Here is a 12,126-nt window from a genome sequence, read left to right as displayed (position 1 = left end):
TAAGAAATCTCACCAATCTGCTGTTTGGCAGAGTTGTGTCGATGAGGGATAAGCGTATTGCTTCCCTTCTCAAACTGCGTAGCAGGGAAGCTTTCCCAAAACGGCTAAATGCAACAATCAACATCAGCTGCTGGACTGGGAAGCAGATCTTCGTGCGGAGGACCTATTTGTTCATGCAGTTCTTCACCCAGAGCCCAGCTTTCATGCCTGTTGTAGCCCTTAGCTGAGGCTTCCTCAGTCTCGGCCCTCCAGATGTTTTGAGACTACAGTTCCCAGCATCCCTGACCACTGGTCCTGCTAGCTAGGGATCATGGAAGTTGTAGGCCCAAAACCAAAATGCTTGTTTACAAAGCTATTGTACTACTAACCTTACTATATGCTTGTGAAACATGGACCACTTATAAACACCATCTCCAACTCCTCGAAAGATTCCATCAACGGTGTCTCCGAAAAATTTTACACATCACTTGAGAAGACAGGCAAACTGATATCAGTGTACTGGAAGAAGCAACGATCACCAGTGTTGAAGTAATGATTCTTCAACGTCAACTTCGTTGGACTGGTCATGTTGTGTGGATGCCTAATGATCGTCTTCCAAAGCAACTACTCTATTCTGAACTTAAAAATGGAAAGCGTAATGCTGGTGGTCAACAAAAGAGGTTTAAAGACTGTCTCAAGGCAAATATTTAAAAATGTAGTATAAACACTGACAACTGGTAAATGCTGGCCTGTGAGCCCTCCAGTTGGAGAACAGCCTTTACCAAAGGTGTCATGGGCTTGGACTCAAACTCAGGACGCAAGGGAGAAATGTGCTAGGAGGAAGGCACGCTTGGCAAATCCACACCGTGATCAACTCCTGCCCAGAAACCAATGTCCCCAGTGTGGAAGGATGTGTGGGTCCAGAATTGGCCTCCACCGTCACTTACAGACTCAATGTTAAAACCATGTCTATGGAAGACAATCTTACTCAGCTAAGAGTGACCGCCAAAGAAGAAGAAGGCCAAAAACATCTGGAGGGCCGATGCTGAGGAAGCCTGCCTTAGCTGCATCAAGGCAAATGCAGTTGCAAAGGCAGTGCAGTTACTCTAACGGAGGTGCCCCCTGCAGCAAAATGTTACATTGTGCCCTGCTCCACCTATCATCCTGGTTTTCTGTCCTCACCCACCTCAGCAGTCAGCATTCCACGCTCCCTGAGCATGGAATGTCTTCACTGGGCCATTTAGAGGGGTCCCTTCTCTGATATCCCCCCTCCAAATATTGTTTGTACTTCTGGAAACTTTGTTGTTTCCCTGGGCCTGCCGATACCTCCCTCTTATGTGTGTTGAGGGGTTCTGTTTTGGCTACATAAGCAATGGCACTCAAAGCCTGAACACTGAAAAGAGTTTATCTGTTTAATGTCATTATTGTTCTGTTGTGTGTATGTGTGTGTGTGTGTGTGTGTGTGTGTGTGTGTGTGTCAATAGTCACATTTCAATGCAGATTCTTCTTGACCATTTTGAGGTTTGCAGCAACAACTGGAGCGGGCATCCCCAAACTCGGCCCTCCAGATGTTTGGCAACTATAATTCCCATCATTTAGGGAATTGCTTAGGGAAGCTTTTAATGTTTGATGTATTACGGTATTTTAATATTTTTTTGGAAGCTGCCCAGAGTGGCTGGGGAAGCCCAGCCAGATGGGCGGGGTATGAATAATAATAATAATAATAATAATAATAATAATAATAATAATAATTAGTAGTAGTAGTATCATCATCATCCATGACCACTGGTCCTGTTAGCTAGGGAAAACATCTGGAGGGCCGAGTTTGGGGATGCCTGAACTGGAGGTTCAAAAAAAATTGGGCATTCGAGATGTGCTCTGTGTGTGAATTAGTTGGCTGCATCCCAGTATATGCATGTTCATTCCAGAAAGCATCTGTAAAACCGCTCTGCATGGACTGCTGGGAATCGCAGCAGCTTGCTACAGGTGTTCTAAGGAGTGCAGGGAGGCTTGTCCGTTAGCGTGAATGGGGCACTGCCACAGCAACTTCCATCTATCTCCATCCAGCCAGTTTGTTTGTTGTTGTTGTTTAGTCGTTTAGTCGTGTCCGACTCTTCGTGACCCCATGGACCAGAGAACGCCAGGCACCTCTGTCCTCCACTGCCTCCCGCAGTTTGGTCAAACTCATGCTGGTAACCTCGAAAACACTGTCCAACCATCTTGTCCTCTGTCGCCCCCTTCTCCTTGTGCCCTCCATCTTTCCCAACATCAGGGTCTTTTCCAGGGAGTCTTCTCTTCTCATGAGGTGGCCAAAGTACTGGAGCCTCAGCTTCACATTCTGTCCTTCCAGTGAGCACTCAGGGCTGATTTCCTTCAGAATGGAGAGGTTTGATCTTCTTGCAGCCCATGGAACTCTCAAGAGTCTCCTCCAGCACCATAATTCAAAAGCATCAATTCTTCGGCGATCAGCCTTCTTTATGGTCCAGCTCTCACTTCCATACATCACTACTGGGAGAACCATAGCTTTAACTATACGAACCTTTGTTGGCAAGGTGATATCTCTACTTCTCAAGATGCTGTCTAGGCCTGTCATTGCCCTTCTCCCAAGAAGCAGGCGTCTTTTAATTTCGTGGCTGCTGTCACCATCTGCAGTGATCATGGAGCCCAAGAAAGTAAAATCTCTCACTGCCTCCATTTCTTCCCTGCAACCAATCCAGCAGGTGGCACAATCTGTCCACTTCCTCCTCCATAGTCTCAAAGTGTCTCTTGTAGAACTCATGGGGACAAAGCTAGAATTAGTCTGCTCTGCTTGTCATTGGTTCTGGGGTCCTCTCCTGTTGGCTTCCTTGCCTTCTGCCCTACCAGCCCAAATGAGCAGCAGCCACCAATGGTTAGGGTCCTGGCGCCTGTTGCAAGATGCCCCTTTGCCTTGCATAATTGCTTCTCCTATTTTGAACAGATCAGGTGTGTCCAAATGTTCTAATTTACAAGCAGAAGGCAAAAGTGATCTGCCCTTTCAAGCTCCTGCCTCTTGGAGGACTGTTTACAAGAGGGGATGCTGTTATTGTTTTAATTTGCTTGTAATTCTCTGTGGGTTAAACCACAGAGCCTAGGACTTGCCGATCAGAAGGTCGGCGGTTTGAATCCCCGCGATGGATTCCAGCTCAGTCCCAGCTCCTGCCAACCTAGCAGTTCAAAAGCCTGTCAAGTGCAAGTAGATAAATAGGTACCACTCCAGCGGGAAGGTAAACACCGTTTCCATGCGCTGCTCTGGTTTGCCAGAAGCGGCTTAGTCATGCTGGCCACATTACCCGGAAGCTGTACGCCAGCTCCCTCGGCCAATAAAGCGAGATGAGTGCCGCAACCCCAGAGTCGGTCACAACTGGACCTAATGGTCAGGGGTCCCCTTTACCTTTTTACCTTTATCCACCAGGTGTTTTGATTTTTTACAGTGCAATTCAGTACTGCATGGATTTCAGGGAGGCAAACTTCCAAGGCGCTGAGTATGTGTAGGGTTTCCGCAGCCCAGCCAAAGCTAAGTGCTTTTTACACATGGTGTTTCCAGACTATCACAGTTTCATGGGTGGGATTCATCACGTACGGTCAAATTCAGATCTTGCAACTATAGTGTATTGGGAGGTCTTACATAACAAACCCACTTCCCCCCCCCAAAAAAAACCCAATTTTGTTGTGATAAAGAAAGCAATAGAAAATTGCACAGGAAAGTGCATGATAGAACTTGCTTCAAAGGAAGGTTAGATTATGTCTTTATCAAGCATCTGTTCTGATTTGTTTGTTGAGAGGTCATATGGCAATCAGCATTCATCCGGAATTCATACTGATTTGCTTGTGGTGTGGTTGTGCATCTTCCCATTAATCACTCACTCATCCCATGTGAATTTCCCCATCACTTTCCTAACCACAAAAAGTCAGTTTGTTTGTGTTTAAGTGGATTTGTTCCACCAGGCCAACAGAGTACAGTGGTACCTCAGGTTAAGTACTTAATTCGTTCCAGAGGTCCGTTCTTAACCTGAAACTGTTCTTAACCTGAAGCACCACTTTAGCTAATGGGGCCTCCTGCTGCCAACTGTGCTTCCGGAGCACGATTTCTGTTCTCATCCTGAAGCAAAGTTCTTAACCCGAGGTACTACTCCTGGGTTAGCGGAGTGTGTAACCTGAAGCATATGTAACCTGAAGTGTATGTAACCCGAGGTACCACTGTAATGTAATCGACTTCAGTTGCATAAATCTAATTTTTTGGTGCACACTCAGATCCAACTCACAAAATACTGAGTTTGGGGGCGACCACAGCCTCATTAGCATAGCTGCCAATGTTTCCCATTTTTTAAGAGAAATTCCCTTATTCCAAATAGGATTCCTCACAAGAAAAGGGAAAAGTTGACAGCTATGCTCATTAGGGATCCTGACAGCCTGCCCAATACTCTGCTGAGCAAAGCAGCCTTAGTTAAGTTTAAGCACACCTAGCTTGGCAGAGCACCAGAAGAAGCCTTTCCAGGATTATGTGCATGTAGCCAATACAAAACTGGCATGTACCATATTTTTCTGTATATAAGACGGTGTTATTTTATTTAAAAATTATGCAAAAAAATTGGGGTTGTCTTATACACAGATAGTGGAGAGGTGGGATGGGCGATTGGTGGCTGCCACGAGCAGAAGATTGTCAGCGTTGTTTTTGCAGGTGATTGGTGTGTGCGGCAAGGTCCGCTGGCTATTGGCTGCTGCGGCAATTGGGCATGCGATTGGTGTTTGCTTTTGGGGAGCGTGCATATGATTGGTGGCTTCGCCGATGTGCGTGCGATTGGCTGTGGCAATCCTGCGGGTAAGCGTTTTTTTGCAAAAAGCAAACTGGGGGGGGACACTCAGCACCCCCTCAAAAAAAACTCAGCGACTGTGGGCAATCCCCACCCAAAAAAGCTCAACAACTCTGGTCAATCTCCCTCCATTTTCTCAATTTGGAGTCCCAAAAAAGAGGAGGCGTCTTATACACTTATAGTTAAGCTGCAATCCAAATTGAACTTACTGGGAAGGTACGTAGCAAGACTTACATCTTCGTAAACATGCATGCAACAGGCATCTTATACTTCAGCAGAATTTCTGCCTTTTCTTATTATCACAGTGTAGGAGCGAATACACAACCCTTCTCCGTATCCGGATGCTGGTGCAGCAAATGTTGGGAACTGGTGCCATTCATTATCTGTGCTGTGCATTCTGCCCTCCTGAGTCACATAATGTGGCTTTGGGATGCCGCATCCTGCTGCTGTCGCTGGGAAGTTCGCCCATCTGGCCTTCTTCCAGGAACCCCTGGCTGAAGTGCGGGAATCTTGGCAAGCCACAAAGACAATGGGAGGAAGATCATCGGGGCACAGCGGGCAGAGGCCGCATGGACTGGCAGAAGGGGCAGGAAGCCCACAGAAGTGCAGAGGAAACAGAACAGCAGGAGACGAAAGCACCTTAGGGGCACCAGCGACTACCGACAGGAATCATAAAACCTGATATGATGACCGGGAGCCGGCTCTTTCCCTTCCGAAGAAGGGCTGCCTGGGGGCGGGGGGGGGGGAGCAGGATCAAATGCAGACTGGGAAGCCGCAACACACAATTGCCTCTTTGGGTCCAGAGTATGTCAGTTCAGACTAGTTTGCTTTGCCCAAGCAGGGGAAACTGTGACTGAGGGACTAGGGACAGGGGTTGCAATTTGATTCAATTCACATTTAAAGGCAAAGTTAAGGAAATCGCTCTTTCTGAAACAATATGTGAAACAACAGATATCCTTCGAATTTTTTATTTCTCCAGATTTTGCAACGCTGTTCCCCAGCCACACATTCTGTACAACAATGCATATGCTGGAGTAAAGTATGCACAAATATTAGCGACATATATTCTATTATGCAGAATTCCATGCAAAAGTATGTGCATTAAAAGAAGTTCTAAAATGCTGGAGAATTTTCATGTGGACTTTTTAAAGAAAAACCCACACAGGCTCATCTGAAAATGAGGGGAACTAAAAGACTGAAAATATGGGAAACAGAAACTTGTCATATTTGCCCACCCTTATGACAGATGTATGGGACGTGGGTGGCGCTGTGGGTTAAACCACAAAGCCTAGAGCTTGCCAATCAGAAGGTCGGCGGTTCAAATCCCCGCGATGGGGTGAGCTCCCAGTGCTCTGTCCCAGCTCCTGCCAACCTAGCAGTTCGAAAGCACGTCAAAGTGCAAGTAGATAAATAGGTACCGCTCTGGCAGGAAGGTAAATGGCATTTCCGTGCACTGCTCTGGTTCTCCAGAAGCGGCTTAGTCATGCTGGCCACATGACCGGGAAGCTGTACGCCGGCTCCCTCGGCCAATAAAGCGAGATGAGCGCCGCAACCCCAGAGTCAGTCACGACTGGACCTAATGGTCAGGGGTCCCTTTAACTTTATGACAGATGTAACAACAATTTGTGCTATCTTCACAAAACTGGGACTGGGATTGTACAGGGTTGGCAGGTTTAAAGAGAGTTTGACTTGAAGTTTTAGGGTTTAAGCTACAACTGGGCTGAAAGCTTTCTTGAGACCATGCATCCATCATAAAACTGATGTGCAGGATACTCGGAAACTTGAGATGGGGGTAATATTTTAAGACATTTTGGGTTTTTTCAAGATAAGGTGGCCACTGGCTCCCCACCAAATTAAAAGAAGAAAAGAAAATCTACGAAAGGTCTTAGAAATGGGTTGATTGATTGACATAATCTTTAGTGGCATTTTCACTCCACCCAAATGAAATGCCAAACAGTTTCAGTCTGCCTCTTCTTAGGGTTTCCCAGGAGAAAGACTCAAATCTCAGGATGAGGAGGCAGAAGCAAACAGGGTGGGCGTCCTCTACTTTGCTCCAAGAGCTTTTGCTCTTTGTGTCCCCCCGGGAAAATTAATATCAGGGGTGGCTATTAACATCTGTGACCCACCAGCTGCCATTGGACTCCAGCTCCCATCAGCTCCACCGGCATGGCCAATGGTCTTGGATGATGGGAGTCATAGCCCAACATCTAGGGGTGGCATGTCCCTCACCCTGATCAAGATTCACTGCTGAGTCAGGAGAGGAAGAAGAAGAAGAGTTTGGTTCTGATATCCCGCCTTTCACTCCCTTTAAGGAGTCTCAAAGCGGCTAACATTCTCCTTTCCCTTCCTCCCCCACAACAAACACTCTGTGAGGTGAGTGGGGCTGAGAGACTTCAGAGAAGTGTGACTGGCCCAAGGTCACCCAGCAGCTGCAGGTGGAGGAGCGGAGACGCGAACCCGGTTCCCCAGATTATGAGACTACCGCTCTTAACCACTACACCACACTGGCTCTGAGGAGAGAGGAGAGAAATTGGCTTTGCTTGGGGTTTCAGTGTGAATTTGCATAATTTCCAATTTCCAAAACAACATGCAAACACAGCTATTCTCCAAAATTTGCATTTCTCTGAATTTTGTGATTCAGTTCTCTGACGAAATAATGTTTACAAGTATATGTAAATTAGGGGAATTACACATAAAAATGGGTACGTATTTGTGAAGATAGCATATGAAATACTCTATCTTAGGGGAAATTGTTTGCCCAAAAAAGGTGTGTTTTAGACAAAATTGCATGTAAAACTGTGCCCATTAGGAAAAATCTGAACTAAAATGCTGGTGAATATTCACGAGGACTTAAAAAATGCAAACTAATGCAGCAATGTGGAAAACTGAAGACTGGGAAAATGAGAAACTGAAAGAAAACAAAACAGAGACATTTGTCAATCCCTGCCACTGAGACATCAGTCTTAGCCAGAATCTTCTCCCAATCTACCATTCGCCATCCTGTAGGTTCTAGGTCCTGCTCTTCTTTACTGCCTGAGCTCCAAGGGACCAGGCAATGCCGTCAACCTCCATTTTTAAAATGATGATGATGATGGTCCTCTAGATTGGGACACGGGGCAGAGCCAAGGCAGATGAAGGGTGGAGCCTGGAGGAGACTAGCAGATGTGGGGATGGGCACAAAGAGGCAAATGGACTTTAGCAGAGCAAGGCAGAATATGGCAGCTGAATCTGATCAGAGTATGGACAAACTAGTAACAACTACAGTGGTGCTTCAGGTTACAGACTCCGCTAACCCAGAAATAGTACCTCGGGTTAAGAACTTTGCTTCAGGATGAGAACAGAAATTGTGCGGCTGTGATACAGCAGCAGCGGGAGGCCCCATTAGCTAAAGTGGTACTTCAGGTTAAGAATAGTTTCAGGTTAAGAACAGACCTCCGGAACGAATTAAGTACGTAACCAGAGGTACCACTGTACTGGCTTTGCGTACCAGATGCTAATTATCTGAAAAAATACATTTTTCCTGATCAGACCAATAATATAATGGCTGACTGATTGGAAAAGTTAGGGCACATCTTAACTGATGGTGAACCTACAGTCATCATCTGAGGTTCTCCTCCATGAGAGGTCCAGAGGTTGGAACCTCGAGAACAGGCCCTTTCTGTGATGGCCCCCCATATGCGGAATGTTCTCTCAAGAAAGGCTTGCCTGGTGCCTTCATTAGATATCTTAAGGTGCCAGGCAAAAACTTTATTCTGTAACCAGGCCTTTGGATTATCTGTGGACTTTCAGAAGTGGGTGGAATGTTTTTAATGTATTTCTCCCCACCCCACCCCCTTGGTTTTCATGTATCCATGTGGAGTTTTTTGTTTGGTTGTAAGTCCCTTTGGGTTGTCCTGGGCAAGATAAAATGACTAACAAAGTTAATTAATAAATAAGAATAATATACATATTGCCATTCCATGCTTTACAGCTGCTTCAGCATTCCTGATATGCTGGAGTACTAATAGTGTTATGAAAGATACAAAACAGCTTTCTAGGAAAAGGAAAACTCTGAGCATGTGTAGTTGCTCATTCAAAATCCGCTTAAATCACAGCACCATCATGACTACTGGAATACAGTGGTACCTCATGTTAAGTACTTAATTTGTTCCGGAGGTCCGTACTTAACCTGAAACTGTTCTTAACCTGAAGCACCACTTTAGCTAATGGGGCCTCCTGCTGCTGCCCTGCCGGAGCACAATTTCTGTTCTCATCCTGAAGCAAAGTTCTTAACCTGAAGCACTATTTCTGGGTTAGCAGAGTCTGTAACCTGAAGCGTCTGTAACCTAAAGCGTATGTAACCCGAAGTACCACTGTAATATGGATTTTGGCTTCTGCTGCCCTGATGCTAAACATCAGGAATAGGCACTATTTTGTTGTGTAAATGTATTGTTTTTTTCAGAAGAGGATCTGTGACCATGGATGTCCCCAGCTGACTGCCCCATTGGCAGCGTAATACTCATGCCAGCCTAAGGGTTCGGCCAGTTTGCTTTTGCCACCACCATCTGCCCCTCTCAGTGGTCATTTGGGGAGGGGGCTGCCCCACCAGGTGGCACGTGTGAAAATGCACTTCGAAGAGGATGCCAGAGACCTTATTCCTTTGCAAGATTTCACATGGAACCAAAGTGCTGACAAGGTTCAGTTTGGATGGGAGTGGGGTGAATGATAAGGCGGGGACATGAAGTCGCCTTCCTCAGCCTCTCTCATCGCCCTTTCCTTTCTCTCTTCCTGAAGGCAGTTTATATAACCTGCTGTCTGTCAGGGCCTTGGAGAAAGGACCCTTCTCAAGCAGCTTTTTTTGTAACAGAAAAGGCTTCTCATTTTATCTCTACTCCAAACAGAGAGGAAACTGATCTCTGGATCCAGAGGAGCCTCAAGTGAGGAGCTACAAAGCTGTCTAAAATGATGCAGTCCACTTTGCCCTTGCATAATTCTGTCCCATTCCCTGTGTAGATCTAACCTCAGCTGCGCGGAACCAAGTCATGAGAAATAAAGTGATCCCTCAGCCTGCAGGAACCGTACGAGGCCCAACATAGCAGTTCAAGTGTTCTCCAAACCAGTCCCAATTGTGGACAATTACTGTGAGGGGTTGGGGAGGGGGGACACAGTCAAAGGTATAGGTTAAATAAGTCGGTGCCAGCTCCTGGGGCAGTTGTTCTGTCGCAAACCCAGGATACCTGTTTTCCAGGCTTGGTTTATTGTTTAAAAGGCCTGACTTATCTGTGCAAGTGCACTTCCCTGTTCCAGCCAAGCCTTCCTTCCGATCTGATTGTTGACCTCGCCTGAAATGGAGATTTCCAGCAATTGTTTCTAACATAAAGGCCTTTTGGCCCCTTGCTGGAGCCAAGCCAAAGTCCCTTCCTCACCTCCCCTTCCCTACCAGAAAGTGCAGAGCCATCATCTTTTGCTGATTAGTTGTGTCACAATCCTAGCGGCCCTGGGCTTAGCTCTGAGTCTGTCCCCACCTAATAACTTAAAGTTTGCTTTCTAGGACATACTACACAACATCATACCGCCAACTCTCCCAGGTTTCCTCAGTTTGCCCCTATAACATGGCACTTGCAAGGGAGTGAGGAAAATTCGCAGAGGTCTGTAGCCTGGGGAGAGTTTCAAGGTCCAAATGGAAAGGCCTGGTTCTCAGATTCCCCATCCCTGATATATAGACTATATGGATTATATGGCTGTATGGACCCTCCAGTGTTCTGAGACTCCTGAATACCAGTTGCTGGAGAGCAATCGCCAGAAAAAGGCCATTTTCCAGTGGTCTCCAAACTTTTTTCAAAGAGTGCTAGATTTGATGACGTGAAGGGCCGTGAGGGCCGACCAAAGGGCCAAACTTTTTTTAGGATTGAAGCAAAGGTAATAAAAAGAAAATGTTATTTAGGGGAACTGAATTTAATTCTAAATTATATTCCGGAAACGTGGGAGATTTCAGGGGGTCAAGAATAATGGATGTACCATGCTATATTAGAAGCAAAAAAAACTTGTTTTGGTGAATTGGAAGAGCTGCAAAAAGATTCCATTGAGCACATGGATTGAAAATATGGACAGATTAGCTACATACGAACGAATTGCATGTCGATGCAAAATAAGAATGGAAAAATATGAAGAAATCTGGAATGAATATTTAAGCGATAAGGCAGATAGTGGTGGGAAGCAGGGGGAGGAGAGAGAGGTGGGAAAATATTGTTTAAAAAGGTGTAGTCGTAGGTATATCAGTGTATTCAAATCTGAATTGTCAAATTGTGTTATTATTGTTATTATGGTTTTTATTGTATGTGTCTTTTTTTTAAAAAAGGATTAAAATTGTTGAGCTTATTTTATGATTTTAGCCCTAAGTTATTGAGCTTTTTTTTAGGATTGAACTTGTTGAGGGTTGTTTTTTTTTTAGGATTTTACCTCAGGAAATAAACTGCTATGGGGCCAAATTAAACCGACCGGTGGGCCGGATTAGGCCCCCAAAATGGACTTTGGACATGCCTGCTTTATATGCTGCTTGTGGGTTTTGCAGACATCTGGCTGGCCAGAATGCTGGACTAGATGGATCCTTGACCTGATCCAGTAAGGTTTCCCTCTTATTCCACTACACCTTTTCTCCAGGAGACCAACGTGAGTGATTACCAGACTCTGCAAGCCAAGAGAGAACTGTGAAGTACATAATCAATGGTTCCTGCCCACTGTGGAGGCTGATGAGCCTTAGTTCCTTCCAATCAGCTTCCACTGTGGGACAGTTAATTCTGCCACACCTCCAGACCAGGTGTGACAGGAACAACCCGGAGCAAAGAGGCTTCTGAATTAATCAAGCTCAAATGAGATGGACCATTGCATCTCCGCATGTTGCTGCTCTTCCAATCAACAAGTCTTTCTTACCTCATCACACTTTTGAAAAGCTAACCTTTTCTGGTGAAATGCAGTTCCAATTATAAATCAAAATACAGATGTTCCTCTACCCTCCCCCACCTGATTCCCCCACCTGAGGTCTTTCCCAGATCTACCATCTAGAATGAAAGAAGATTTGAATCTGGGACCTTAAATATACCATGTATGTACCCTACCCTTGGGCCACGATGACCCCTCTACAAGATCTAGTGGCATTTTAAACTTAGGAACATCAGGTCAGGTATCGTGTGGTCCACAGGCTGGTTGGAAAATCAGCTGTCTCTGTGAGGAGCTGGCTTCAGGCAGCGCTCCTGGCCAACTCCTGTTACAAAGATGCCTGCAAATGTGACATGAAGGCTGGCAACGTCAACCCCCCCCCCCCATGTGAGGATACATT

General features: G+C 45.8%; 2 protein-coding genes across 2 annotated transcripts in view; one reads left to right on the top strand and one right to left on the bottom strand.

Annotated features, from left to right (window-relative positions):
- LOC310840203 (retinol dehydrogenase 7-like) overlaps window positions 1-12,126 on the bottom strand; it is a 486,845-nt gene that overhangs the window by 306,191 nt on the left and 168,528 nt on the right. The window lies entirely within an intron of this gene.
- LOC310840197 (17-beta-hydroxysteroid dehydrogenase type 6-like) overlaps window positions 2,151-12,126 on the top strand; it is a 257,115-nt gene continuing 247,139 nt past the window's right edge. The window contains exon 1 of the mRNA XM_083729496.1: window positions 2,151-2,171. Within this exon, the coding sequence (XP_083585622.1) occupies window positions 2,166-2,171 (6 nt within the window). The 5' untranslated portion in view covers window positions 2,151-2,165. The remainder of the gene's footprint in view (window positions 2,172-12,126) is intronic.

The sequence above is a fragment of the Podarcis gaigeae genome, assembly GCF_964106915.1.
Source record: "Podarcis gaigeae genome assembly, chromosome: 2".
In the NCBI taxonomy this organism is placed as follows: Eukaryota; Metazoa; Chordata; class Lepidosauria; order Squamata; family Lacertidae; genus Podarcis; species Podarcis gaigeae.
This window is presented reverse-complemented; position numbering and strand designations above follow the sequence as displayed.